Raw genomic sequence first — 27,890 nt, forward strand, 5'->3', positions numbered from 1 at the left:
CAAATTTTTTATTTTTAAAGATAAATTGAACGTAAGCAATATTTCCTTTTCTGATTGCATTCATTCACTCCTTGATAATTTTTATTTTCATTTTCTATTACGATTTCTTTTGAGGAGCTACCTACACATTTTTGGCAAATATTGTTGATAAATTTATAAAAAAAAACAAGATAAAAAATATGCTTTTTAGATTAGACAAAAATAATAAAATTACCTATCCCATTTTTCTTGAACTATTATCAATATTTTGTTATATTTCGTTATCTACTTACTTTTTTTGTAGAGTGCACAGTCTTTCTTTCAATGTTGCTAAATCGCCTGTAAAAGGAAAATTTATGTAAAAACGTTTTATCTCCTTTCTCCCCAAGAGAATTAATTGCTTACCCAATTTGTAGAAATTATTTAATTATTTTATTATCATCTGAAAGGAAGAAATTACAAATTTATATTTTCTTATTTTCTTTTCTTTTTGTAACAAGAAGAAAATTTTGAGAAATTCTCCGACGAAAAATTATTATCGAGGATTAACAAATCTTCATTGACACATAGAGAGAAGAGAATAGATTTGAAAAATAAATCAACTAACATCAAAAGAATCTGAAGAATTCTTAGACCACATTTTTTTTTAAAAAAAAGAAAATTTAGTACAAATATTGAAACCTGTTTTACTAAAAAAATTATCTTGTTTCGATAATGAAGATATTGAAAAAATGAGAATGTAGCAACTGAATTTCAATTACAACTGTAGAAGAAAGATTGTAAAAAGAATTTAAACTTACCATTTTTAATCTTCAACGCTAGACGATTTTTTCAAAAGGAAATTCCAATTTTTTCTTGAAAATCAACAATCTCAATCTTGGAAATTTCGATAATTATCTTAATTTTCATTTTTAATTTAAACAATTTTCTTTACAGGAAAACTAGAAAAATTGATTTGAGTTTAAATTTTCAAAAAAAAGGTCATTTCCAAACAAATTTCTTTTCTCACAAAAACATTTCTTGACTTTAATTCGCAAATATTAATAATTATCGAAAAAGACGATTGGCAACCAAATAAAAAATCTCTCTCTCTCTCTCGAAAAAAAAACATGAGTAGAATCTAATCAAGATATAAATCACAATAATAAATATTAACTGCTATCAAGGAAAATACAATGCGAGAATTTTGCGGATAAAAAATATACATTCCATTGGTTAGTAAACATCGAATTTTCAAATTCTAGACAAAAAATTATGTTTGACGACAAAAATAGACACGAGTATTTTAATTAACAAAAATCGTCTACCACATATCTCTTTTTTTTTGCATTGCCAGGAAAAAATAATGCCTGTGATAAAGAGAGAAAAAAGTACACACAATAATAATAAATAAAATACACAACGACCAAAAAAAGTTTTCATAGTCAAATTGAATTTGAAATTTATTCAATCACCATCTTTGCAATAGTAATGAGTATACAAGAATGTTATATAATGCGTAGAATGTTCCTTGAGATCTACGTGGCGAGAGGAAAAAAATATGCTTACCAAAAAAAAAAAAGAAAAGTTTCGATCAAAACGAGAAACGAGAAAACCAAGAAAAAACCAAATGTTAGATAATATTTCATTAATGGAAAATAAAATTATTATTAAATTATAATATTTTGTTAATAAAAAATAAAATAATAATTAAATATTAGTAATTAACATTAATATTCAATTACTATTTCATTTACTTTATTTACAATCAATTAAAATTTAATTAATTGATATTAATATTTTTACAGCGACATTAAACATTAATTTTACTTTTGGTAAACATACGATAATAACAAAAAAAAACTTTTTGTTCGTCGAATTATTTTTGGAAAAAAAATTCAACCACCAAAACCTATTTGCGAGCAAGATATTCTCATACCTTTCGTTTTTTCTTTCTTCTTTTTAGCCTTTCGAAAATTTGTTTTTTTTTTCTTATAAAATTCATTGAATTGAAGACATTTCCACCTCTCAAACCACAATATACCTCCTTTTAATAATACACTAAAATACTAAAACTAACAACGCTGAAAACTAAATTCGTAAACGTTGAATATACGGACAATTGCAAAATTCTTAATAGAGACCAGGGACTCATTTTCTATTTATCGCTTGAAAACCTAATCAAAACATTATGCAGAAAAATATATAAATACGATAAATTAAAAATTATTTTATTGCTAAACGTTTATTTTCTTTTTTCTTTTTCTGTTTTGGAGAAATTAAATTCTTTTTTGGAAAATAACAATTTTTATGTAATTTACGTAACTTTTATTTTGCCAAACACGAATAGAATTTAACTTCTTCAAAAACATTTGAAAAATTTGGAATTTACAATGGTTTCTTTAGTAATAAAACGAAATTTAAAATTCAAACTACAAATAAAAGAAAGAAAGAAAGAAAGAATTTTGATGAAAAAGAATCGAAAATCCTTTCGAAAGCTAACAAAAAAGCAGTAATGAATTAAAATATTCAAAAAAAATCCAGTCCCTAAAATAATAGAACGATTTTTTTTCTGTTCTACACAAAAAAAATATTTCACGCATGAAGAAATATTTCTTCCGAAGAAAACAAGGTTCATTTAAAGTGCAAAGCATACGACCTTTGGCTTCTACGATGAAATTCGCTCAATTTTTTTCTCTCCTTTTTCCTCCTTTTTGCCACTTTTTTTTTTTTAAATACAGCTTCATATTTCGTTTCCGTCTGTTCCAAATATATTGTTGCCATCCAAGAACCGAAAAAATCTCACAAACAGTCAAAGAATAATCCAGAGAATCAGCAGAAAAATAAACACATTGTTCGACGTACAAAAAATGATCAATCTTCTTCCAGTAAAAAAGTTTCTCTCTTTTTTTTTTGCATCTTTTTTGCGAACGATTTTTAATATCAATAGAGTTGATAATGCTCTTTAAAATTTAAAAAAAAACGAAGCGAATTCAGAATCTCCGAAATATCGAGCTCTTGTCGCCAAAATAAAATAGTGCTGTGAAATCACAATACGAAAACCTTAATTTTTTTTAAACCAATCACAAGTTTTACAAGGCTAAATATTCAAATGGACTTCTGAATGTGAATACTGTTGATTTTCTCTTATTTTAAATTAATTGCTAATAAAAAAAAATAGATTCCTTTTCTCTTTTTTCGCTGAAGAGAGAATACACAGGGCCGAAAAGATTTTTTGCTTAAAATTCCACAATATTTAATATCAATTAACACAATTCTAGAATTTCATAATGAAAAAAATTGACCATCAAGATTTCGATGAAAACGATAAAAGTGGAGAATAGGAAATTTTCGTCTTTATAAAGATGAGTTTGTGATTTATCAACCGAGACGATTTATAAAGAGACGATCCTCCTGGAAAATAATTTTTCCATTTTTAAAAAATTTTTAATTCACAGATAAAATGAAGACGCTAACACTCTTCACCTGAAAAAATTGAACATGCGAATCGAAAACCAATTCTTTGGTTCTTTTATACATATAAAAAAAAATGTTTTCCTACTTCGAACAATTTTCCTATAATATCCAAGAAAATATTAAAAACGTAATCAGCATTCAGCAGTCCATTTTTTTACTTTCAAAACTATGCGTTAACTTTTGTTAGTTTTAAATAAAAGTAAAATATGCCACAAGAGATGTCAAAATCGAGGGGCGAAAGAAACAAGTTTCTCTTTCATCCCCTCGATTTGTTATCTCTTTTCAGCAAATTTTTATTTTCCCGAAAATTTTCAACATTCAAATGAACGAAATATTTTTCCCTGCTCCAATATTTTCTCAAAATTACTAGATTGAAATGAAAAATATTCAATTCACAATAATTTAGAATTTATTGAATTAAAAATTAATTTAATTATAAATGTTTTGTAAATAAAATTTAAAGTTATAAAAATATTGTAAATAAAATTCAAATTAAAAGTAGTAATAAAGATATTGGCGTTCATTTCAAAGTTCGAAACTTAAGGGACATCGATTTTTAAAAAATAATAATAAATTACTTTTCTTAAAAATACGTGAAAAATTAAATACAGTTCTAAAATTATTATTTCCAATTTTATTTTACTAAATGTTTCAATTATTCGAAAATACGACAAAATTCAAGTTTATTTCGAATTTTTATTTATGACCAATGATATTTTTAAATTGAATCGAATTGAATTAAATTTTCATACTCGAAATTTTTGTTTAAATTTTAATTAAATTAAAATTATTTAGTTATGTACATTTTCAAGAAATGAATAATTTTAGAACCAGAATTAAAAATAAAAGGTAAAATTACCTGACGAAATTTAGTAGAGACGGACGTCAATTGTTCTTCCATCAAATCGTGAACGATTCATCATTGCTGTTATTCGAAAGCAAAACAATTAATTAAGGAAAATAATTTCTTTCATTAAAATTATTTTTCGGTTAAAATTATATTATTTTTTGAGAATTCAATTACTTATTATTTTAATTTAAGACTTCTAAAAATCAATTATTTCCCAAAATTGTAAATGCAATTAAATTTTTTTAAAGATGAAAAACCAAAATTTTCTTAAAAATTGAGGGTTTTTAGAATTTTTATATTTTTTCCAGTACTTTTAGTAAATCTCTAGCATTTTCCTGATTTTTCGGAACTGTACCAATCCTGATAATTATAAAAATAGTTTCCAAATCGACCCCTTAAAATATTTGTAATTATATCAGATTCTTCCTCAAAACGTAATATTTTCGATCAAAGGATACAGACTGCTCTCTCGGCGTCCCAGTCATTGGCAAAACGCACTAAACCCAAATCGGAGCCACGCATTTCAGCAAATTTCACTTCTCCGACCTCTTGGAATTTATCACGTAACATTTGCCACGTTGCATTTGATGGCAGCTGGAAAAGTGAATAAAAAATCATCATTATTTCAAAGGCATGAGAAAAATGGAAATTTATTCTTTTATGAAAATGAATTCCAACTTACGTTTCCTATCAAAATTGTATCAGACAATGGACGCGATCCATTGCTGTTTTGTCTGTTATTACTGCCGCCGCCGCCACCGCCACTGCCCTGATTGGTCGAGAATACTCCACTACCACCTGAAACTCGATCTCCATCGTTTCTATTAAATCCATCAAAATCACGACCACCTCCATAATTTGAACCTCCAAATGCATTGTTACCGCCAAAGGGATTGTCATTATCCATTTTCGATAAGCGCGGCGCAAAACTATTATTTCCCTGCGCATTAGCAAGTGACGCCTGCAAACTCGACAATCCGCCAACACCGCCACCGAAATTGCTCAAATTCGACGCCAATTCACTGGTCAACGACTGATTCAACAGTGAACTAGTCGCGAGATTTGCACCCAGACCGCCAGCTAAACTCGCCTGCAAGGCATTTGCGTTCGAATTTGACAAAACTGATGCCAATTGCGCTGGCACGACATTGTTCAATCCACCGCCAAACGCTCCCGTCGCGAGCACTGGCGCCGAAATTGAACTCACTACTGGTGGATTATTTGGTTGGACGTTGGGAATATTTCTTGCGACGTCTGTCAAACGGTTGCCACCTGCGCCAAGGCCCATTCCAATTCCCTTCAAGCCGTCGGGCAGTTTCGGCGGCATGTCGGGCTCGTTGGCACGGTCCAGGCGCACTGTCATGCGGCGGTCGAACAGTTGCTGATTGTGCAGCATCGATATCGCCTGAACTGATTCAACGGGATGATCGTACTCAACGACTCCAAAGCCACGCGACTTGCCATCCTTGTCTTTTCCCAATTCAACGTGTAACACCTTTCCCGCGAGTTTGAATACTTCGAGTAATTTCTTCTCGTCCACCTTGTAGTCCAACTGTAGCAAAGAAAACAAATAAATAGAAAACTTTACTTCCTTCCCTAGAGACTAGTCAAATTTCAAACTTTTCAAACTCGCTAACACGAAGATATCGATCATTTCAATTCAATAACTTCAGAAACATAAAATTTCACTGATACTGAAAGAATGTACTAACGTTTGCAACAAATACTCGGGTGACTAGAGGCCCGTTGATGCCGAGCGATTCCAAGAACTGTGTGCTAAGACCATAAGTGTTACCAAATTTGCTATCATTTCCACCGCCGCCACCGCCACCACCGCCTCCACTACTCGGCGCCGACATATTCTGTCTACCTGAATTCTGTCTGGGAGGGTCTCTAAATCTATCTTCACGTGGTGGCCTGTCATTATTGCGAGACGACGCCAAACGACCGTACTTGTCGCGTTCCACATCATAATCCTGAAAGAGAAATTAAATTAGTTCCATTTATTCTATTTTCAACTCAAATTAATTGTGAATTTACAAAAAAAGACCATTCAGGGTTTTTCTCATTTCAAATTCCTCGACTTTTCCAGGTTTTTTCAAGGTTTATAAAATTCCCTGACATTTCCAGGTTTTCAGGTTGCGTGCCAACCCTGCCATTTTTATCAGTTTTTCTATTAGAAGAAGGTAAAAATAGGAGAATATTCACAATTTCAGGTATTTTAGGGAATTATAAAAGGAAAAAGAAGAAAATATGACTATTTTAATTTAGATTATTTTCACGAAACTTAAAATTTCTCCAAAAATTACCATTAAGAGAGTAAAAGATAAAAAAATAAGGGTCTCACCTCTTTCACGACAAGTTTGCGTCCCTTAATATCAAAACGATGCATTTTCTCAACAGCAACTTTAACCGAATCGGCGTCCTCGAATTCAACGATTCCACAGCCTCGAGGTTTGTCATTTTCATCAGTAAATAGTTCAACGTGAGCCACTTTGCCCACTTCAGTTCGGAATAAATCCTTCAAATCCTGCCAACGATAGTCATATGGAATATTTGAAACGTAAATACGTCTTTCGGAAATTTTTCTCCCTCGATCATTATTTCTATCTCGACTGCGATCACGACTCGCCGAATTCACTCGATTTCTTTCCGATCTCCTGGTGCGATCTCGTTCCCGACTACGGTCCCTCTCGTCGTTATTCTGCATCTGAGAACCACTACAGAAACAAAAGAAGAAATTTATTTAGAAATAATCATTACCAAAAGAAAAGCAAATTGAAATTTTTCCATATATTCATTATAATTTCCAACAATTTATCATCACTTTTTCAATGAAAATAAAACACGAATCGATAACATTGATGACGAAACCTTTTGCGAATCACACATAGACACACCGATACTCGCTCATTTCGCCGCAAAGAGAAAAAAAGGTAACATAGCAAAAAAAGGAACCAATTCTGAATAATAATAATAATAATAACTAATTTAAAAATCAGGTTAAAATGAAATGCACTATTTCATATAATATTTAACGAATATGAAAATAATGTTTATGAAGGCAAAAAAAAAAATATGCCGAAAGCATTCTAATTTCGTGTATTATGAAAACAAAGTTTTTAGGAAGTAAAACTTACTCCTCGGTTTTCATTTTTCTCAATAAAAACTTTAAGCTCCGTTCTTTATAATTTGTCGTCGAATTTAATAGTGAAAACTTAAAACTTACAAATGAAAATGCACTAAGTCAGAAAAAAAATATTCACGGTCTCCCTATGAGAAGCGCGTCCAACAAGATGGCCGACTGACTTGATAATTAAATTGATCAGAAAAGTGTAGCCGCACCGGAAGTCATAATTTTCTAACTACGTTCGTCAAATTTCGAAAAAAGAAAAATTGATTTTTCCCAAAAGAAGTTAGAAAATTTATTATTCCTCTTTCTTTTTTATGGATTATTTTCCCTTTATTTAATTTTATATTTTTACTTGTTTCACTATTAATCAATATTTAAGTCCAATGCACAATAGGTTCGCGAAGGTCATTCGCGAACGAAACGCATATGAGATAGACAAGGACACAAATATATCTCTGTCCTTTCCTAACTCATGCTTTGCGTTCGCGAACGACTTTCGCGAACCTATTGTGCTTAGGCCTTTATACCTATGCTGCAGTATTTTATATAGGAATTATAAACACTTCTTTTGAATTTTCTCCTTAGGAAATAGCGTTGGCCAGTACTTCCGTTTTTTAAAAACTTGCAATATTTTTTTTTTTGTTTCTTATTTATGTTTTTAAGGTTATTAACACTCGTTGGTTATTTTATTCAAAAACTGTTTTTTGGATTGTTCTACTTTGCAAATGAATATATAATAATTAAAATTAAAAGTTTTCTTTTGAATTTGGCGCCGGAAATTGTGTAGCTGCGCACAACGGTTTGTTCCTCCGCGTCGTCCGCTATATCCGCTTTTGTAAAGAGCAGAAGATTTTCTAAAAACCGGCCAATCAAGTGATTTTCTGCTCTTTTCTCATCTTCTGTGCGTAATCGGGTCTGACGTGTGTAATTTTATCTTTAAAAAAAATTGGAGAGAGAGAGAGAGAGAGAGGAAAAGTGGATTTTTTTAATAAAAAAATAATTTTTTATTAAAAAATAAAGAGAATGGCAGGCCAATGGATACGCCAAATTGTAAGTAAATTTTTAATCTTTGGAAATCCCAGCTGATCACATGAGAACCTACTCCTATCCTGGTCAATTTAAATGAAATAAAGGTTAGAAACATAAAATTCCCTTTTTATATATTTATATTAATTATATAAAATGTATAAAATAAAAAAAATGAAATGAGAATAACGAAAAATAGACTTTTTACCCTATATTCTTCGAATTTTCTTCTTTTAGTGTTAATTTTATCACTCAACATTGCTTATTAAAAAAATTTCTTATTCTCAGTTTTCTTTTTTTTTCTCCTAATTCTAATAGATTTCGCCGAAAATTGGAGGTGTAAGGCTATATAGCGGTAAAGTACAAAAATGCACACTTATCCCAGGCGATGGTATTGGGCCTGAAATTTCAGCGGCAGTTCAGAAGATCTTCGAAGCTGCCAAGGTATAGGATATTTTTAAATATACCCTTTTTGTTTTCTTTCCGAATTACTTTTCTTTTTTTGTGTGTTAGCTCTCGTTGACCTATTTTTGTTCTCACGTAATCGAAACGAATAAATTAGTTAAAATCGTTGAAATAAATAATTAAAGAATAAAAATGTGCCACGCAAGGTGACCCAAGTCGTGCCAGTGACATTTTTAATCTGCCATCGATCCAATTACGAACGATATACAATTCGTTATTGATTAGACATTTTTATCACAAATTGACATTTTTTATTGTAATTTTAAATAAAGAAAAATTGTTTTTCCAACAACAGGTTCCGATTGATTGGGAAACTGTTGACGTGACACCAGTGAGGGGAACAGATGGTAAATTCGGAATACCACAGGCAGCAATTGATTCCGTCAATAGAAATAAAATTGGTCTCAAAGGACCATTGATGACGCCAATTGGAAAAGGACACAGATCATTGAATCTCGCTTTAAGAAAGTAAGAGAATTTGCATTTGTACAATGATGCTTCATTGATAATTCTAATTGAAACGATGACTCAGTTTTTATCGCCTTGATCTTGTACTATTAACATTGAACTTATCTTTTCAATGTAAAATTAGATGTACGATAATTTTATAAATAACTTTGTGTAGGCAATAAGGTCAATGAATTCGATTAATTGAATTTTCTTTTTTTTCCAGGGAATTCAATTTATATGCAAACGTACGACCATGTCGATCATTGGAGGGTTACAAAACACTTTACGATAACGTTGACGTTGTTACAATCAGAGAAAACACCGAAGGTGAATATTCAGGCATTGAACACGAGATTGTCGATGGAGTTGTACAGTCAATTAAGCTCATCACCGAGGAAGCTTCCAGTAGGGTTGCCGAATTTGCCTTTCAATACGCTCAGGAAAACAATCGAAAGAAGGTGATAATCTTCAATATTCTCCGAGTATAAAATACTCGAAAAAAATCATTTAAATAGAAAAAGAAAAATTTCTTTAAGTAAAAAAAAAATGATAAGAAACAAAGACATTCAGACAAAGATTCTTTACTCCAACGTTTCGAAATCAGAAATTTAATTTCGTTTTTCCAGGTCACAGCTGTTCATAAGGCGAATATCATGAGAATGTCCGACGGTCTTTTCTTGAGGTGCTGCCGAGATGCTGCGAAGAATTTTCCAAACATTAAATTCGAGGAGAGGTATTTGGATACAGTTTGCTTGAACATGGTACAAGACCCAGGTCAATACGACGTTCTGGTTATGCCCAATCTCTACGGAGATATTCTCTCCGACATGTGCGCTGGTCTCGTCGGTGGTCTCGGTTTAACACCCAGTGGAAATATTGGCTTAAACGGCGCTCTATTCGAATCGGTAATACAAACACTTTTACATAACTTCTTCTCTGTTTTTATCTGTAGTTTCTCCCAAAAAAAAAATACCTTATTAAAAGAATATGACAGGAATATTTTACGAAGAAATATATTTTTACAGGTACACGGAACTGCTCCGGATATTGCAGGACAGGACAAAGCAAATCCCACGGCACTTTTGCTATCCGCCGTGATGATGTTGAAACACATGGGATTGAATGACCACGCGAGAATTATTGAGACTTCCGCCTACGAGACAATTAAGGAAGCAAAATATCTGACCGGTGATCTTGGTGGCACTGCGAAATGCAGTGAATATACGGATGAAATTTGTAAAAGAGTAACTGCGCAGACAAAGTAAAGAAAAAAGAAGAACAGCCTAATTAGCCTTATTAATTGAGAACTGCCAAATACTCGTAGAAATCGTGTTCACACGAGGAGAGTAATTGTCACTAAATACTCCCTCACGGTGTCGCGCAACATACGATGCAATAAAAAAATTGCACCCGATCAAATTTTACCAGCCAAATTTCACCAATAACGAAATAGGTCAAAAAAATAGTCTTCTTCTTCTTCTTCTTTTTTCCCCCCCGTAGAAGCCAAATGAATTAGAATCGACAAAACTGCTTGTACTATTGAGTAGCACAGAACTGTTTATATTTAGACTTTGTATACAAATTATTATCGAGAACAAAAGTGTTTTTAACTCTTTTTTTTCTCGTCACTTCGTACTCGTCCGTCTCATTTTGAGTAGTAGATTAAATTATTGTTATTATTATTATTATTAATTATTAATTATTCACACGAATTACCAGTGTAATATAAGTGTAAGATGTGTATAATAATTTTAATTGAATTAACAAGCGAAATAATTGTTCTCGATTGAAGAGAATTCAGGCATCGACGTGCTGTGCAGTATTATATAAAAATCAATAATAAAAAAAAAGGTAGAAAAATTTTTAGAATTTATGAAAGAAATTTTTTAAAATTCAACAAGGTTTTTTTGTCAATTTTACAAGCATTAAATTAACACGTTCGAAAGATGTATATCTCGTAAATAATTATTATCTCGTGCTCCAAGTAACCTTAATTATAGATAACAACTTACAACGTGACAAACAGTCGTTTTTTTAACAAAATTTTTTATTGAAGAATTTTTATCTAATTTCGTATATTTTTTTTTTTGCTGATGAATTTAATTTTACTGAATATTAATGAAGGGAAAATAATTATATTTTCTTTTTTTTCAGTTGGAATTGGATCAACAGGGTAGCCACGCTTTTGCTCATTTCAAATTCCCTGACTTTTCCAAGTTAAAAAACGGAATTTTTTCAGATTTTTAAAAGTATTTATATTTTACAAAATTAAATTAAATCCATAAGAATTAATATTCTTGAATACATTCGAATTTAAACATTTTTGAAATTAAACAATTTTCAAAAAATTGTTATAAAACATGAAGATATCGATCACTCCGAGTCGAAGACTCGGAGCAATCGATATCTTCATGTTTTATAATAATAATTAAAGATGACCGACTGATAAAATCATTATTTTATATTTTATAAGAATATTGTTACTGTAACTTTGTCAAAATTATTCTGATTTCAATTCAATAATTTTCTACAATTTTTAACTAAAATTATTCTTTAAATTAATTATTTTTAATAATTTTAATCCTTTTCTTTACAATTCAATTTTACGAAATTTCATCGATTATTCGGAAATTCTTTAACTAAATATATGTTGGAAAATAAAAATTTGAATTAATTTCAAAAAAGTTCCAAGAAACTTTAAAAAAAATTAAATCTACACAATTTTCAGTTAAAAGTATGAAAAATTCAAAGTTTCAAAGATTATAATTTGAAACCTTTTCAAAATTCAATTATTTCTAAAAATTCACGCTATAATACTTTCTCTTTAAATTTGAATTAGTAAAAATGTTTACTATTTTCGAATTAGTGACTGACTTTTTGCTTTTGAATTTATCAACAAATTTTTAAATAATTAAAATTCTTTTGACGAATTTTATTAAAATTTTTAAGAATAATTTCCATTTTCGAGAAATTAGATTAAAAATTGCATTAAAAATAATTGAATCTCTGTAAAAAAAAAAAATTTGATTGAATTGAGAAAAGTTTTTGAAAATAATTGAAATTTTGCCAAGAATTTTATTAAATTTTTTCAAAATAATTACTGAATTTTGAAGAATAATTTTATTATTTATTTATAAAGATAATTGAAATTTTGACGAGAATTTTTTTTAAACTTTTGACCATAATTGAATTTCTGTGAAAAATTTTATTACTTTTTGAAAATAATTGAATTCTTGAGACGAATTTTAATTATGTATTGCTTTTTAAATAATTGAATTCTTTTATGAAATTTTATTGACATACGTAGATATTAAAAATAATTGAATTTTGATAAATTATTGAAATTAATTTAATTCCACGAGGAATTTTATTAAAATTATTTTGAAAAAAAATTGAATTGTTAAAAAGAATTTCATTAAAATTTTTGAAAATAATACATAAATTATAGGAAGGCTTTTTAAAATAATTGAATTTTTTTTTTGATGAATTATAATAAAATTTTTAAGAATAATTACATTTTTCAAGAAATTCCATTAAAATTGTATTAAAAATCATTGAAATTCTGCGATGATTTTTATTATTTATGAAAATAATTGAAAATAATTGAATTTTTGGTAAAAAATATTATTCTTCATGAAAATAATTGAATTATTGCGAAGAAATTTATAAAAAAAATTGTAAATAATAGAATTCTTGGCAAATTTTTAGTATTTAATTAATTAATTGAAAATTGAAATTTTCTAAAATTTCAAATTAAAACCTTTTGAAGTTTTTCTATTTATGAAAATTGTAAACGCTACTCTTTTAAAATTGAATTAATTTTGAAATATTTAAGTAAAATTAGTTTTCAAGAATAAGCACAATAACTTTAGAAAACAATAATTTTCCAGGATTACGATAAAAATTCCCTGACTTTTTCAGATTTTTCCAAGATTTATAAAATTCCCTGACATTTCCAGGTTTTCCAGGTTGCGTGGCATTCAATTAGCAAAATAACTGATTTTCATTTTTTATTTTAATTAAAAAATGGCGAAGTTAATAATCTACAAAATTTGAAATTCCGTTGACCATCTACTGAAATCATTAATTAACGAGTGTTGTGTTCGATTTCAGAAGATTGAATATTTTATTAGTCTTTCTAGAATAGATAAATGAATCATTGTTAGCAGTGAAGGAGAATTGATTAAACCATCGAAAAGTTTATATTTAGTTGAATTTTAAAAGAGTTGTGTTTACAATTTTCATAAATAAATGAATTTAAATGGTTTTAATTTGAAATTTTAGAAAATTTCAATTTCAATTTATTAATTATAGAAAATTTAAAGAACTTAGATTTTTGAAAAATTTTTATTTAGGTAAACCAAAAAAAAGAGGACCAAGATGAAACCAAAGATTCACAAAAGTATAGTGATCAACTTTGTCAAAAGCCTTTAAAAAATCAGTGTAATTCGTTTCATCTCAACAGTCAGAAAATTAATTTGATAGTCATAAAATTAAGTATAGTTCAATAGTCCCCCTTTTTTTCTTTTATCAGACGTATGTAACAGTTGGTTTTCTTTTCCATTCGCAAGACAATATTTTGCAAATGAAAAAAAAGGGGAATGACTGCTATACGTGAAAAGTTTTGCGAGAAAAGTTTGTGAGCTATATTTCACAGTCTTGGCAAACGATCCTCACTCTCAAGAAAGGGTGGAACGAAAAGAAATGAGAGAGCGCGATATGATGTCATCTTTGTTGCTCGTTAATTCCCAAAGATTTATAAGAAATTTTCTCAATGAATAATGGACATGTCCCTGGTGAAATTTAGATATTGAATTTTTCACAAGATGATTAATTTTCCCCGCACTAAAACATTTTCCTTATTTTCCTTATTTCCCTTTTCACAAGGGTATATAGTATCAAAATTCCTTCTTGATTTATTTCCCCCGTTTTAAATCATTTAGAAAAATTTGCCATCATGAGAAGAGGGTCTCTCAAATTTTTGTTGTAATTATTTTTTTTTTTTTTGGAAAGATGAAGAGTATTTGATTTCATGAAAGTTTCTTTTGAACAAGAAAAGAGGATATACCTACCTCAATTATTGTAAATTAAGTCGAGATGGACAAAAGAGGAAGTTTTTTAATGAGCGTTAAATTTTTTGCGTGTATTATAGGTCAGTGGATGGAAGTACCCTTGGGATCTAGAAAATTGGAGAATTTTACAAAGGTTTGGTGCATGTGTATATAGAGAAAGCGATGGATATTTATGCATATTCATGACAGTTTGCCTTTAGTCACATATATAGAGGAATAATAAAAATTCGAAGAGCTAAAATTATTTAGATTTATGCTCACTCTCTTGTTCTCGTGCGCCGTCGGTGACGAGGAGTAGAGCGATTTGATTCCCGGGAACAAATTTCATGCATAATTCAGAACTTGCCGCACTGCACCCTCTCGCATACAACCAGTGCAAATGATCCTCCGGAAAAAACGCCGCGTTTTTAATATTTCCCCGAGATTCTTTTACATAAGTGAAAGACAACCCCCTTGGAGAATTTAATTAGATTGCATTCTTCTGTTCGCTTCTGAAGATGAAAGTAGGAGGTGGAATATCTTCAGGAGATTGCGACATCTAGCCTCTTAATTATCAAGAAAGAGAGAATTTTAGATTAAAATCGTAGAGGTCACCAAAAAGGTCCACGATTTGGAGTGTCTTCAGAGGCCCGTTTTTCACTGGTAGCCCAGAATTTCTTCCACCGATATTATTCAACCTGGATCTGGATCGTCAAGCGCCTGACCTGAGTGATTAATATAAAGTCATACCTTTTTTCAAAAACAAAAAGTATTTTACACATCAACTTTTGCTTTTTGCATTCCCAACAAAATAAATCGCTCAAATAGCAATAAACCCATCGGTCGAATTAATAAAATTTGTTATTCAAATTTAAATTCATTTTGCAATTTACAAATCCATATGACATTACTGAAACAATATAAATTTAAATAAAAAGTGATTTAAAATTTAAATTAACATCTGCGCGTAATCTTCTTTTTGCGAATGAAACTTGCGTCATTTTCCAATTTAATAACCACGAACATGCTAAAAATATGTGTTTGGATAATCTTCTTACCAGGGGATTTTGAATGAGAATTTAAGTGAATATGCTATTACCTAAACATCGAGCAAGTGTTTTTTTTTCTGACTCTGATGTGAATTTAGTTTCAGTGTAAAACATACAACATGCAACATCGATTCGTTTACATTTTCGTTCTTGTCCTCGTGATTAGCTCCGCTATTGGCAGAGTCTATTATGTCGACAATTCGAATAGTATTCCTGTAAATGAACCCATCAATCCCTACGGGGAAAATGTTGAACAATCGTCACGCGATTTGGATTTGAGTTTTTCGGCTGGGGATTTTGCTGATGGTTTGGAAAATTCACGACCAGTTGTTAAAAAGGTAGAGATTTATTACATATAAACTATAAATAATTCTATACTATCCGTTAAGGACGCTGCACGATGGCAGATTGACCCTCAACTTTTCCCCTCTTTTGCTATCATTTTTCACTTTAATAATTAATTTTAAAAAATTCATATTCATTTATGGTGCCGGGAACGCAACTCAATCTTTAGGCGCAAAACTTTAGAATTTTCAAAATCTTTAGAAGAAGTTGATTGAAAGAAATTAAGTAGAAAATATGAATTCACGATATCAAAATGAAATTAAATTCCATAACCGCCACTGAAAATATATAAACACGTTACTAAAGTTGATTGTAAAATAAAATAGGTTTACGCTTACGGCATTCCTGAATTAAGGCAGTTTGTTGACTACAATAAGGACATTGAAAGGCCCAGTGCTTACTATAGAATATCCGAAGTACCACCAACAAGAAAATCGTCGGGATGGGGTGAAATGTTCCTCGTTCCTGAAAGGAATCGGAAGCTCGTCAAACTCAACAATGGCCATAAGGGAGAAGTGCTTCTGGAGCTTCGTGTTACTGCCAACAACGACGGCGTCTAATATAATATATATGTATATATATACATTCATCAACTCAAAAACAGTCTATCCTAATAGCTTCGTTTTATTTCCCATCGCCCCTTCCAATATTGATATATATAATATTTCAAGACACTAACCTTCTTTTATTTTCCCTGCTTCTTCCTTCACTATATTGTCCCATTGTTTCGTTAATAAGCATAACTTTCTTTATACCAACAAAAATTAGAAATAATAAAGTATCGTACGTTGTAATTTTTCCTCAAGAGTAAAAAATATAACTTTCCATCACTAAACTCCCCGTCGGTATTGTAATTTTTTCTCAAACCCACAGCATCTAAACTTGCAGCAATGCTGTCAATCTTGCTATACTGTAGGTTTAGATACTGTATAAGCAAATTTTATTTTTACGTAAAATTTTTTATAACAAAACGTCTTATGAAGATATTAAAGATATTAAAGATAGAAATAGCATCATACAAATGGGGGTTAATTGCAAAATAAGAAACGGAACTTGGAGTAAAAAATTAAAGACGAGGGTGAAGTGAGTGTAAATTTTACAGAAGGGCACGAAACATGACATTTACACTTGGATTTTAGATTGCACACCAACTTTTTTGACATTTGCGTCACTAGTGTACCTCTCAATTTATGAAAGAGTCTGCCATACACCAATGATTCCAACATTTTATTGTACCTTTTAATTCCTACGACTCTTTTCTCAATTAATTTTCTTCGTGCTGTTCGTAACCGATTTTATTGAAAACTTCTATTGAGTCAAGTCGATTTATAGACAACCGGAATTGCAATATTCGTTTTAGGGAGGAGTTACAGTTAATAGTTACCCCATTTAAAAAGGGGTCAGTATAAGGTCCGCTGTATCCGGCCTTGCGGCTTACCAACCCTACGACAATCATAGACAATGGCCCTCGTTAAACATATCTCTTTTCAGTAGTTCGCAAATCGATTCGTGACTCTCACTCTGTATACCATCGTTTCAACATATTAATCGTCTTTCTACAACATTGACTCACGTATATGCTTTGATTTATTTCTGAAAATCTGCCGCCGTTCAGAGCCTTTTACTTTTTTTCTTACTCTAAATTCTCTGACATTTTTTGACGTATGTATTTAAAAACTACTTAATTTTCTTTAAATTCCAAAAACCGATAGTTTCAATTAATTTAAAAGAAATGTGAGTTCTATTTAAATGAGACGAAAAACAAAGGGGAGGGGAGAATGGGCCCGAATTGAAAGGAACCTTCTATAAGGGGGGAATATATCAATACCTCAGTGTTGACAATGTTGAAATAATTGCTACAAGAAAAAAGGACTCTAAACGTTATTATTCTATACAATTGAACAGTAGGTGACTTTATTATACATGTAAATAATTTACAATCCGACCAAATAAAATTTTGAATATACATACAAAATTATATATATTTTAATTATATAATTGTGAATACCCCCATATACACCTGTAGCAATATTGACAACATTGCTTTGGGGGTTTAATACAATGTACACTATATAATTATAATATATATCTCATAATTATAATTTACATCATACAATTATAATAGATATCTCAAATTATATTTACACTGATATACATATTACAAATAAATATATAGATTTACTATACATGTAGAATTTTTGTAATAAGAGAGGCCCTAAAAATATTAAAACACTTCCTGTTGAACCGCATAAGTTTAAATAATTAGAGAGAGAGATATAAGAAAATCAATTTTAACAAACAAATTTTTCATTTCATCCTAATCATTTGAGCAAAAAATCATATTCGCCAAAAACATTCTTCAAATGTTTTTGGAACGCCAAATGCCCGTCAAATAATGTTCTAGAACATTATTTAAACATTCATGTCCTTAAAATGTTTTTTAGAACGTTCTCGGAATTAACATGGTTTTTTGCCAAGAGGAGAAGAAATAAAAGGGAATGAATATATAAAATTAAATAATGTCATTACTAAATATAATTATTTCATAATCTGGAATGAAAAAAAGAGTTCGTCGTTCATTAAATTTCCCTCACTATATGTAAAAGGATTCTTTTTTGGATTTGCAAGTAAAATATTTCACTTTTTTTTTGGAGTATAGAAAAAAATTCCACTTGTAAAAAAAAACTTGGATCAAAGGTAGCGTTACAGTTGCATCGAACCGAGATGAAAAAGAGACTTTTTCAAATGCGGGGAAAAAATGCACAGAGACAAAAGATGCCGACGCGATGCGACGCTTTGATAGTGCAACACGTATGTAATTTTACGGAAGATATTGATTCTAGGGTACCTATATATCTATATATACAGATTACAAACGCTTTTCACGATTTTTGATACCGTCACAGAGTTTTTTTTTTTAATACTCCCATTGCTTCGACTCATTTTTTTCTTTTTTGCGCTCCACATTATATTTTCGACAAGAAATTACTCAGTTATTTGTGGAGAACATTCGGAACTACTGGATTCACCTTTTGGCTCTTTCACGTAATCGACGACAAGTTCGAGACCAATGAGGGCACGGAGATCTTTTTTTTCCTCGTCCTGATTTGAAGTCGAATTACTAGTTTCTTCTTTTTTTGATGATTCCAATTCTGGAAACCATTGTCAAGAAAAATGTTTTTGAAATTACTTTTTTTTGTTTCTTTAAACCTCTGTCCGACACATGCGGGTCTGGCCAGATGCCTACTTTATTTAAAACTGTTTGTAGATTCACTAGAAACTTGTGCTAACGATTTACGAAAAGAACAATCAATCTAAAAAGTCTTTCCCTAGAATATTTTATGAATCAGAAATTTATAGTATCTATTGGACATCGGAACAAGTGTCGGACGGAGGGTTAATTTATTTTATTAAAATTGTCAAAACAAGGATTATTTTCGTTAGGTAATGTTTGTGTAACATCAGAAGATTATCTTGCAACGTAAGTTTCAGGGTTGCCACGCAACCTGGAAACCTGGAAAACCTGGAAATGCGAAGGAATTTTATAAAACTTGAAAAAACCTGGAAAAGTCAGGGAATTTTTATTGGAATCCTGGAAAATTATTGTTTTCTAAAGTTAATGTGCTTATTCTTGAAATCTAATTTTACTTAAATATTTCAAAATTAATTCAATTTTAATAGAGTTGCGTTTACAATTTTCATAAATAGAAAAACTTCAAAAGGTTTTAATTTGAAATTTTAGAAAATTTCAATTTTCAATTAATTAATTAAATAATAAAAATTTCACAGCAATTCCATTATTTACACATTTTTTTTTATAAATTTCTTCGCAATAATTCAATTATTTTCATGAAGAATAATATTTTTTACCAGCAATTCAATTATTTTCAATTACTTTCATAAATAATAAAAATCATCGCAGAATTTCAATTATTTTGAATACAATTTTAATGGAATTTCTTGAAAAATGTAATTATTCTTAAAAATTTTATTATAATTCATCAAAAAAAAAAATTCAATTATTTTAAAAAGCCTTCCTATAATTTATGTATTATTTTCAAAAATTTTAATAAAATTCTTTTTAACAATTCAATTTTTTTTTCAAAATAATTTTAATACAATTCCTCGTAGAATTAAATTAATTTCAATAATTTATCAAAATTCAATTATTTTTAATATCTACGTATTTCAATAAAATTTCATAAAAGAATTCAATTATTTTCATTTTTTTCATTTTTTTCATCTTTTTCAATTCTTCACAAAAATTCAATTATGGTCAAAAGTTTAAAAAAAAATTCTCGTCAAAATTTCAATTATCTTCATAAATAATAAAATTATTCTTCAAAATTCAATTACTTTCAAAAATTTTAATGAAATTCTTTTTAACAATTCAATTCTTTTCAAAATAATTTTAATAAAATTCTTCCTAGAATTAAATTAATTTCAATTATTTTTAATATCTATACGTATTTCAGTAAAATTTTATTAAAGAATTCAATTATTTAAAAAGCAATATATCATTCAAATTCGTCTCAAGAATTCAATTATTTTCAAAAAGTTATAAAATTTTTCACAGAAATTCAATTATGGTCAAAAGTTTAAAAAAAAGTCTCGTCAAAATTTCAATTATCTTTATAAATAAATAATAAAATTATTCTTCAAAATTTAATTATTTTCAAAAAATTTAATAAAATTCTTGGCAAAATTTCAATTATTTTCAAAAACTTTTCTCAATTCAATCAAATTTTTTTTTACAGAGATTCAATTATTTTTAATGCAATTTTTAATCTAATTTCTCGAAAATGGAAATTATTCTGAAAAATTTTTATTAAAATTCGTCAAAAGAATTTTAATTATTTAAAAATTTGTTGATAAATTCAAAAGCAAAAAGTCAGTCACTAATTCGAAAATAGTAAACATTTTTACTAATTCAAATTTAGAGAGAAAGTATTATAGCGTGAATTTTTAGAAATAATTGAATTTTGAAAAGGTTTCAAATTATAATCTTTGAAACTTTGAATTTTTCATACTTTTAACTGAAAATTGTGTAGATTTAATTTTTTTAAAGTTTCTTGGAACTTTTTTGAAATTAATTCAAATTTTTATTTTCTAATACATATTTAATTGAAGAATTTCCGAATAATCGATGAAATTTCGTAAAATTGAATTGTAAAGAAAAGGATTAAAATTATTAAAAATAATTAATTTAAAGAAGAATTTTAGTTAAAAATTCCGGAAAACAATAATTGAATTGAAATGAGAATAATTTTGATGAAGTTACAGTAAGAATTTTCTTATAAAATATAAAATAATGATTTTATCAGTCGGTCATCTTTAATTATTATTATAAAACATGTTTTATGACAATTTTTTGAAAATTGTTTAATTTCAAAAAGGTTTCAATTTGAATGTTTTGAAAAATTTTAATTCCTACGGAAAAATAATAATTAAATATTTCTTCAAAAAAAAGCAGTAGAACATATTTCTGAGTAATAATTTTGAAACTGATTGAGAATATTCTTTAGAGTCAAGAAGTAAGAATTTTGTCTGGAATTTAATTTTGTCAGGAAAAAAGGAAATTAAATGTTTGTTGGCAACAAATGTAGTTTTAAAAACCTGGAAAAATTTCATTTTTTAAACTGGAAAATCTAGAAAAGTCAGGGAATTTAAAAATGAGAAAAAGCGTGGCAACCCTGAGTTTACTATTCATTTGTCATTACTAGCTCAAGTTTTGACTTTTTCGAATGAAAATCGTTATATGAAAAGAGTAGATATGCAAATAGGGTAAAGGGAGAAATTCTTGTTATTAATTTTGAAAAAAGGAAGCAAGCAATTTCGTTGTCTGAAGAGAGACAACTTTATGTCAATTTTTATTTAAATTTGACAGTTGAAGATTATTATTATTTTTCTCAAGACCCCGGATTCTTGAAAACAAAAACTGACTAAAATCCGAGACCTATTTTTGTATAAGAAGAATATTATTCTTAGGGAAAGATTTTGTGTCTGTTAATTTATTGATGAAGGAAACCATGTCAAGTAGATAAAAAATTTGCTAAAATTGTTGTAGACTATAGTCTTAAGTCAGAGGTTTCAAATTATGGAACAAATTTAATTAAATTATCCATTTGATGTTACATAAACATAAGTAAAAAATTTTACTTATAAATATTTTTGGTAAATTCTACGACTCTATATTTCTAACTTGGACGGAATATAACTATAAAAAAAATTATGAAATACAACCTTCAGAATTCGGAGAATCCTCTTCGATTGTCACCTCAGTGATCTCGGTCCTGGAATCCTTTTCAGCCTCCTTTATATCTTTGTAGGTTTTAGTGATATGTTTCAAAATATAATGCGTCCCTTGATGATTCGCCTCACATGATCTCGACGTTGATGAAGCCTCGTCTCTCGTCAAATTCAATGGTCGATTGTACTCCTTGGCTTGGGGCACACTAAAAGCCGAGCTGTGCTTGCTCTTGAACGGCAAGTGCCTCTCATTCAACTTTCTGTCCCATATGTGTCCCGACACGCGGAGATCAATAAAAAAATGCAGCGGATCAATACCGGGATATGATTGTGGCATTGGATAAGGCGGATACCATAGTGGATTGGGCAAGAATTCAGGATTTGGAACATTGCCTGTGGGCAGACTGAAACCTTTGGCTGTTGATTGCTGCAGTTCGTCGCCTCGCCCCGGCAATGTGGGCAAAAAGTTTCTCGCATTAAAATCAAGTTTACTTTTTTGCTCAGCGAGAAATGATAATTCGCTACTTGTCTTTTGGCAACGTTCCTCTAAATTGTCCTTCTCACTGAAAGTGCAATTCCTCTCCGAATCCTCGGGTTTTACTTTTTGTGTTTCATTCAAAAATATTGACTGAATATTTTCCTGTAAATTGGGAATACGATCGGCAAAGTAATTCTTCGATGGCTTGAATTTAGAACGATTTTCATCGACTGACTTTAAAATTTCAATGCTAAAGTCCTGTGATTTTTGTTCTAAATTGAGATTTTTACTTTCGATATCGTACGCTTCGAGGGATTTATTTTGATTTTCCAAATGAATTGAATCTAGAATTTGCGGTTGCTGCTGCTGCTGTTGTTGTTGTGGATGATGATGATGTTGTTGTTGTTGTTGTTGCTGCTCATAATGTTGGGTAGAGTGGAAATACTTTTCTCCCTGTTGCTGATGACTCAATGGACCTTGATGATGATGATGGTGATGATGTCGTTCTTTGGTAGTTAATTCCAGTGGACGATCTCGTGTATCCTTCCATGATCTTTTTCTTCGTCTGGGAGTACTCGGAATCGGTTCAATTGGTGATGTATCGGCTTTGGCTTGAACGAAAGATCGTAGCATTTCACTGAAGAAAAAACTGTTGGGCGTCAATGGAACATTGTAGAGATAAGGTGGTGTCGCTGCTAGAAGTCGGTTAACCAAATCGCCGCCGGAAAGCGACGCTGGAGTTTTTAGTGTCGACGGATCGCCTGTCGTCGTTGTCATACTGTAACAAAATTGCATTAAATCAAAATTTGGGTTCTTTGCATCATATTGGAATTCTAGTTTTAATAACACTAATTAGACATTTGTTTCTAGAACTGGTGACATAATGTTGAATTTTGAATAATGTTTCAATACCATTCATGAACGATAGAAAGAAGTCCAAAAACACATATCTAAAGATTTTCAAGGGAGTGGTTTTTAGCTTTGTGGAACTCATTCTAAAAAGAAAGAAAGCTATTTTTATTGTATTCCGGGTGTTATAAGAGAGAAAAAACATGGTTCTCTTGCAAAAGAAAGTTTCGTTTGTTGTCCCTAGCCTCTGACGTCGCGTCGCAAAATGCCTAATAGTGTTCAAGATAATTAAAGTGCTTTTTTTAATTGCAAGAAGGGTGGAAGTAATGAAAGACGATGAATTAAAAATTCCTGTTCAGTAAATGATATAATATTCCAGGAGACATTCTGGTGAAGACGGTTTACAAGACGAAGAACTTGGACTGAATTAAGGACTCTATTGTTTTAGGAAATTAATTGAGAAGACTCCCTCTAAAATCCGGTTGAAGCCTATAGATCTTCAACGTGTTCTGTGCCAAATTTTTCGCACGACAGACGTAATTACAAAGTTATTACATTAATTACAAAACTTGAGTATCGACTTTTGACTTTTTTTGAAGTCGAATATTCCAAAAAATGCAAAAGTGGAACAATTTGGAGAAAATTCAGAAGGTATAGCGGATTTTTTTTGTTACCCCAATAGGGTACATTTTTTGCTGATGAAAATAATCTTATACGAGAGGATAAAAATAATTTTCTCTAATTAAAAATCTATTGATGCGGGAAAAAAATTGCTATTCGTGTTTAACCCTGAAATGTGAAATTGGATATGTTTCGATATAAATATTTCTGGTTACATTGCTGTAATCGTTTTACAAAGTAATCCTCTCTCCCCAATGCCAGTGATTCAACATCAATAGGATTAATTTACATCTGAAAGGCAGGCGAATTGCAACCATTGATATAGATATACATGTACATTTAGATTGCTCGTTGAAATCAATTTTTCATTAAAATTTAAAAAATCCATGCATATAAAAATCTTTAATTAACCAAAAGATATTTCCAATTTTTAATATTCAAAAATATCTCTTTTTTTGGTATTTGGCGCATATTAAATGAAATGAAATAATTTTGCCCCTTGTTATAAAAAAAAAGATCTCTCTTTTTGAAAAGAATAAAAAAAAAGCCCTGACAGGAGTTAAAATTTGGAATTTTTCTACGTGACGAATACGAAGCGCCTCAGTGGTTTCACAAGAGGATTTCTTGGAGAAGGCGAACAACTATACATAGATATAACCATTGAAAAGAGGGATGTATGTTGAATGTGGCAAATACTGTATCGGTGTCAACATACACAAGAAGAGGAATGGGCATTGTTTCGGTCCATTGTTTCCCAAACAAACGATGTCCACGTTGTTTCGTCAGATATTATGTTCAGCCAGACAGGCAGGACGCACCGGAAATGGACTGCTGTCAGTTTTACTCCTGGCGATAAATATGAGCATGTTCTACCCTTGTTAATAAGAGAGAGAGAGAGAGAGACGTAATATCGATCTTCTTCTCACTTCAAATAATCAGATTGTCACTTTATTAATATTGATTCCACTCAAGTCAAAAATTTTCAAATTTAATTCTACTCTAAATTGTCCTCTCTGCTGTAAATTTTATCATTTTCACCCAGTTCCATAATTAATTGTGTCCATCATTAATTAACATTCTGGGGAATTTTAATGATTTTACTCTAATGGAAATTTATTTCTTTTTTGTATTTTTGAAAATCACTACTTTAAATGCAAACTGATAGATTGTGGTTCAATCCTCCTGTTGTCTTAATGAATTATTAGCGATGAACCTATAAGCTCCTTTCAGTTCAAACTTTTAGTCTAAGGGACAAAATACATAAAACTGACCACAATTTTACAAAAAAAAAAAAAAGAGAATAATTAAAAGCTTCCTAATTTCTGATTTATTGTCATCATAAATACAAAAATTTGTTCCTAATTCATTTCATTAACCGCACTTAAGTGCAAATGGACTATTAGACTGTTACAAACATACAAGTAGACACTTCTCCGATTAGACAGCATCAGAAGATCAACGGACCAAATGGTCAATCAATGCTCCAAACGGAACATGGAGAAAAAGTGACGACCATTTCACAAACTAGGAGACCAGTTAAAAGCTTTCTATTAGTCGAATTTCTGAGCTATTATCATCATTTATTAATAATTTCTTTCCGCGTCGGACATTTCATCGCAGCAGAAAACTAACGTCATCAATTTTACCATTTTTAATGAAAAGAATTTTAACGAACTGTTCAAATACCCCAAAGAGCCCGAAGATCTAAGTTATTTCTTCCCTTAAAAACCCCTACTTTTAGGTCTACTACCCTGGAAATCGGGTATAGGTCTAGGTTTACCTAAAAAATTTTGTTTGATGTACATGCAAAGATGAATCTAGAAACCCGAATCGCCGGTGGTATATTATTCTTTATAAATCAATGAAAAGCAAACTGATGACTAGTGATGTTGATGTATATGTGTAAACGACAGGTAGCACAGTGACGGTGCAGTTTCAGTTTCAACAGTGCGGTTTACGATTCATAAGACAACTCGGGGATTGAATTAAGCGAGCGCCAGCTGCCAGTCTGTCCGCCTATTCGCATGAAAATTTGCATAATCCTGTCATGCCGACGATTCTAATTGGCGGATTGTTTCAATTTCTGTCGCCGCACGGACATTTGCATTCTCTCGCGATAGTGAAGCAAATAAAATCCCCCCACCCCCCCATAGATATATTAATAAAAGCAACGAGAAAAGTTGCACTCACCATTTTCCCCGTCTGCATTAAATTCTTCGCAATTAAAATTCAATTAAAATTATAAACCTAAATTTAGGTATATATTTGTTCGAAATTTGAAAAACATTTATATATTTTATTTATAAATTTTATTTTTTTTAAATGTACCAATTTTTCATGTGTATAAAAAATGAAAATTTCAACTTGATTGAAATTTATTATATAGTCTGTAAACTGGGAATATTGCGCGCGTTGGTGAATATATTTTTTCTCCTCCTTTTTTTTTTATTTACTTTTTTTTTTTTTGTAAAATGATAGGTGTGTCAACAGTGCTGGAAAAGCGAGCGTCTTTCACATTTACAGTTTTTGTCGGAAGTTACTGCGCTTTTTACTGGCCGGAGAAACGTTTTTATGACTCTGGAGTTCTTTCATAAAAACGACCTCTTTGCATGAAAAAAAAAAAAAAAAACGTGAGAGTCTTTGGGTCGCGGAATATTCGTTGAGACAAACCTGATATTGTGAAAAAAAAATTCTTTCAAGTAGTGAATTATTTTAGTTTATTTTTTTTTGTATTTTGAAAACTGCGGTAAAGTTTTAATACGCAAACGCAGTCTATGATAAAAAGGAGCTATAAAAAAAGGAGCTATATACAGTTTGGACTGTATTATTGAATTATTTTTTAAATAAAGTTTTTGGAAATAATGACAAACAGGGTTATACTGGAACGAGTAGCATTTCTCGCGATAGCAAAAGGTGAAAATTCACACCCGGTGGAGTGGTCAATCTATGGATTGACTTTTGACTACAGGGTTCTCGTCTCGTTAGGAGTGATATTTACACACTTAAGAATTGAATTCTACTCTAACTCCACTAGTGGAAAAGTACTCCAGGGAAGTGTAAAATTCACTCCAATGGTGTATACTTCCACCCAACTTCTATTTATTTAGTTCATCACAAAGTAAACGGTTTGAAAATTTTCATGTTTCTAGAATAGATTAAAGATTAATAACCATACCGTGAACAACTTTTACTCATCCTGGAGTAGAATTCCACTCCAGGAGTGAAGACTACGATTAATGAAGAGAAAATTTCCTCTTTGAACCAACAGCTAGCATATAAAATTACTTCATCCATATTTTCGATATAATCTCTTTTTGTTGGTAGACTTACAATCAGAATTTACAATCAGAATTTTTACTCATTAGAGAGTGAAATTTCACTCCCATCGATTCCACAGGAAACTATTTTAAGAATTCACTGTAAATAGTTAATTAAAATACACTGTCACGAATTCTTACGTTAGGATCTCACTGTTTACTTCTGGATTTATCACTCCGGAGCAAGTGGCGACAGTGTCACTAGCTTCGGGAGTAAAAACATTTTGATTGCAAAAATGAAAGAAAATATTTAATATACTTGACTTACCTTGAGTGTGATGGATGTCAGATATTCGCTATTTCGCAGTAACTTAACACAAAAAAAAGTAGAAACGAGATTTGAGCCTACGGCGTAAGGGCGCGTGTAGCCCGTGCCGGCAAATGAGATAATAATCGGAGAACTCCAGTCACTCTCGGTGGCTGCGGCGATGCCAGTGGATGCCAGTGTGGCAGGGTTGTATTCCACCCTCTCGCGACTCGCAGGGTTTGCTGTACATACAGTCCTAGAAAGGGTGCAACAGAGAGGGCAATTCATTTCATTCGCATTGGTTCAAGAGAGAAATTCCCAAGCG

General features: G+C 30.4%; 4 protein-coding genes across 6 annotated transcripts; 2 read left to right on the forward strand and 2 right to left on the reverse strand.

Annotated features, from left to right (window-relative positions):
• Nucleotides 1-2,817: 2,817 nt before the first annotated feature.
• On the reverse strand, nucleotides 2,818-7,641 carry LOC122506154 (myelin expression factor 2). 3 transcript variants are annotated; one of them, XM_043618180.1, is made up of 7 exons: nucleotides 7,515-7,641; nucleotides 6,633-7,005; nucleotides 5,998-6,261; nucleotides 4,968-5,837; nucleotides 4,744-4,879; nucleotides 4,295-4,360; nucleotides 2,818-2,998 (listed from the first exon to the last, which is right to left on the reverse strand). In XM_043618180.1, the coding sequence occupies exons 2-6, from the start codon at nucleotides 6,993-6,995 to the stop codon at nucleotides 4,305-4,307; spliced, it is 1,689 nt and encodes a 562-aa protein (XP_043474115.1). In that variant the 5' UTR covers nucleotides 6,996-7,005; nucleotides 7,515-7,641; the 3' UTR covers nucleotides 2,818-2,998; nucleotides 4,295-4,304. The 3 variants fall into 3 exon arrangements, with proteins under 3 accessions (XP_043474115.1, XP_043474113.1, XP_043474114.1); XM_043618178.1 differs by having other exon boundaries at nucleotides 7,426-7,602; XM_043618179.1 differs by lacking the exon at nucleotides 2,818-2,998 and adding an exon at nucleotides 3,180-3,372 and having other exon boundaries at nucleotides 7,426-7,602.
• A 647-nt stretch (nucleotides 7,642-8,288) lies between these two features.
• Nucleotides 8,289-11,310, forward strand: LOC122506155 (probable isocitrate dehydrogenase [NAD] subunit alpha, mitochondrial). The gene is made up of 6 exons (XM_043618181.1): nucleotides 8,289-8,468; nucleotides 8,763-8,888; nucleotides 9,205-9,377; nucleotides 9,583-9,817; nucleotides 9,986-10,264; nucleotides 10,385-11,310. Exons 1-6 carry the CDS (start codon nucleotides 8,442-8,444, stop codon nucleotides 10,622-10,624), a joined length of 1,080 nt encoding a protein of 359 aa, XP_043474116.1. The 5' UTR covers nucleotides 8,289-8,441; the 3' UTR covers nucleotides 10,625-11,310.
• A 4,206-nt stretch (nucleotides 11,311-15,516) lies between these two features.
• On the forward strand, nucleotides 15,517-16,478 carry LOC122506175. The gene is made up of 2 exons (XM_043618219.1): nucleotides 15,517-15,797; nucleotides 16,131-16,478. The coding sequence occupies exons 1-2, from the start codon at nucleotides 15,579-15,581 to the stop codon at nucleotides 16,362-16,364; spliced, it is 453 nt and encodes a 150-aa protein (XP_043474154.1). The 5' UTR covers nucleotides 15,517-15,578; the 3' UTR covers nucleotides 16,365-16,478.
• Nucleotides 16,479-16,769: 291 nt separating this feature from the next.
• LOC122506174 (homeobox protein 13) lies at nucleotides 16,770-27,854 on the reverse strand. The gene is made up of 3 exons (XM_043618218.1): nucleotides 27,587-27,854; nucleotides 22,048-23,309; nucleotides 16,770-18,956 (listed from the first exon to the last, which is right to left on the reverse strand). Exons 2-3 carry the CDS (start codon nucleotides 23,306-23,308, stop codon nucleotides 18,790-18,792), a joined length of 1,428 nt encoding a protein of 475 aa, XP_043474153.1. The 5' UTR covers nucleotide 23,309; nucleotides 27,587-27,854; the 3' UTR covers nucleotides 16,770-18,789.
• Nucleotides 27,855-27,890: the final 36 nt, after the last annotated feature.

This window comes from Leptopilina heterotoma, unplaced genomic scaffold (genome assembly GCF_015476425.1).
Source record: "Leptopilina heterotoma isolate Lh14 unplaced genomic scaffold, ASM1547642v1 Lhet_397, whole genome shotgun sequence".
NCBI classification, from domain to species: Eukaryota; Metazoa; Arthropoda; class Insecta; order Hymenoptera; family Figitidae; genus Leptopilina; species Leptopilina heterotoma.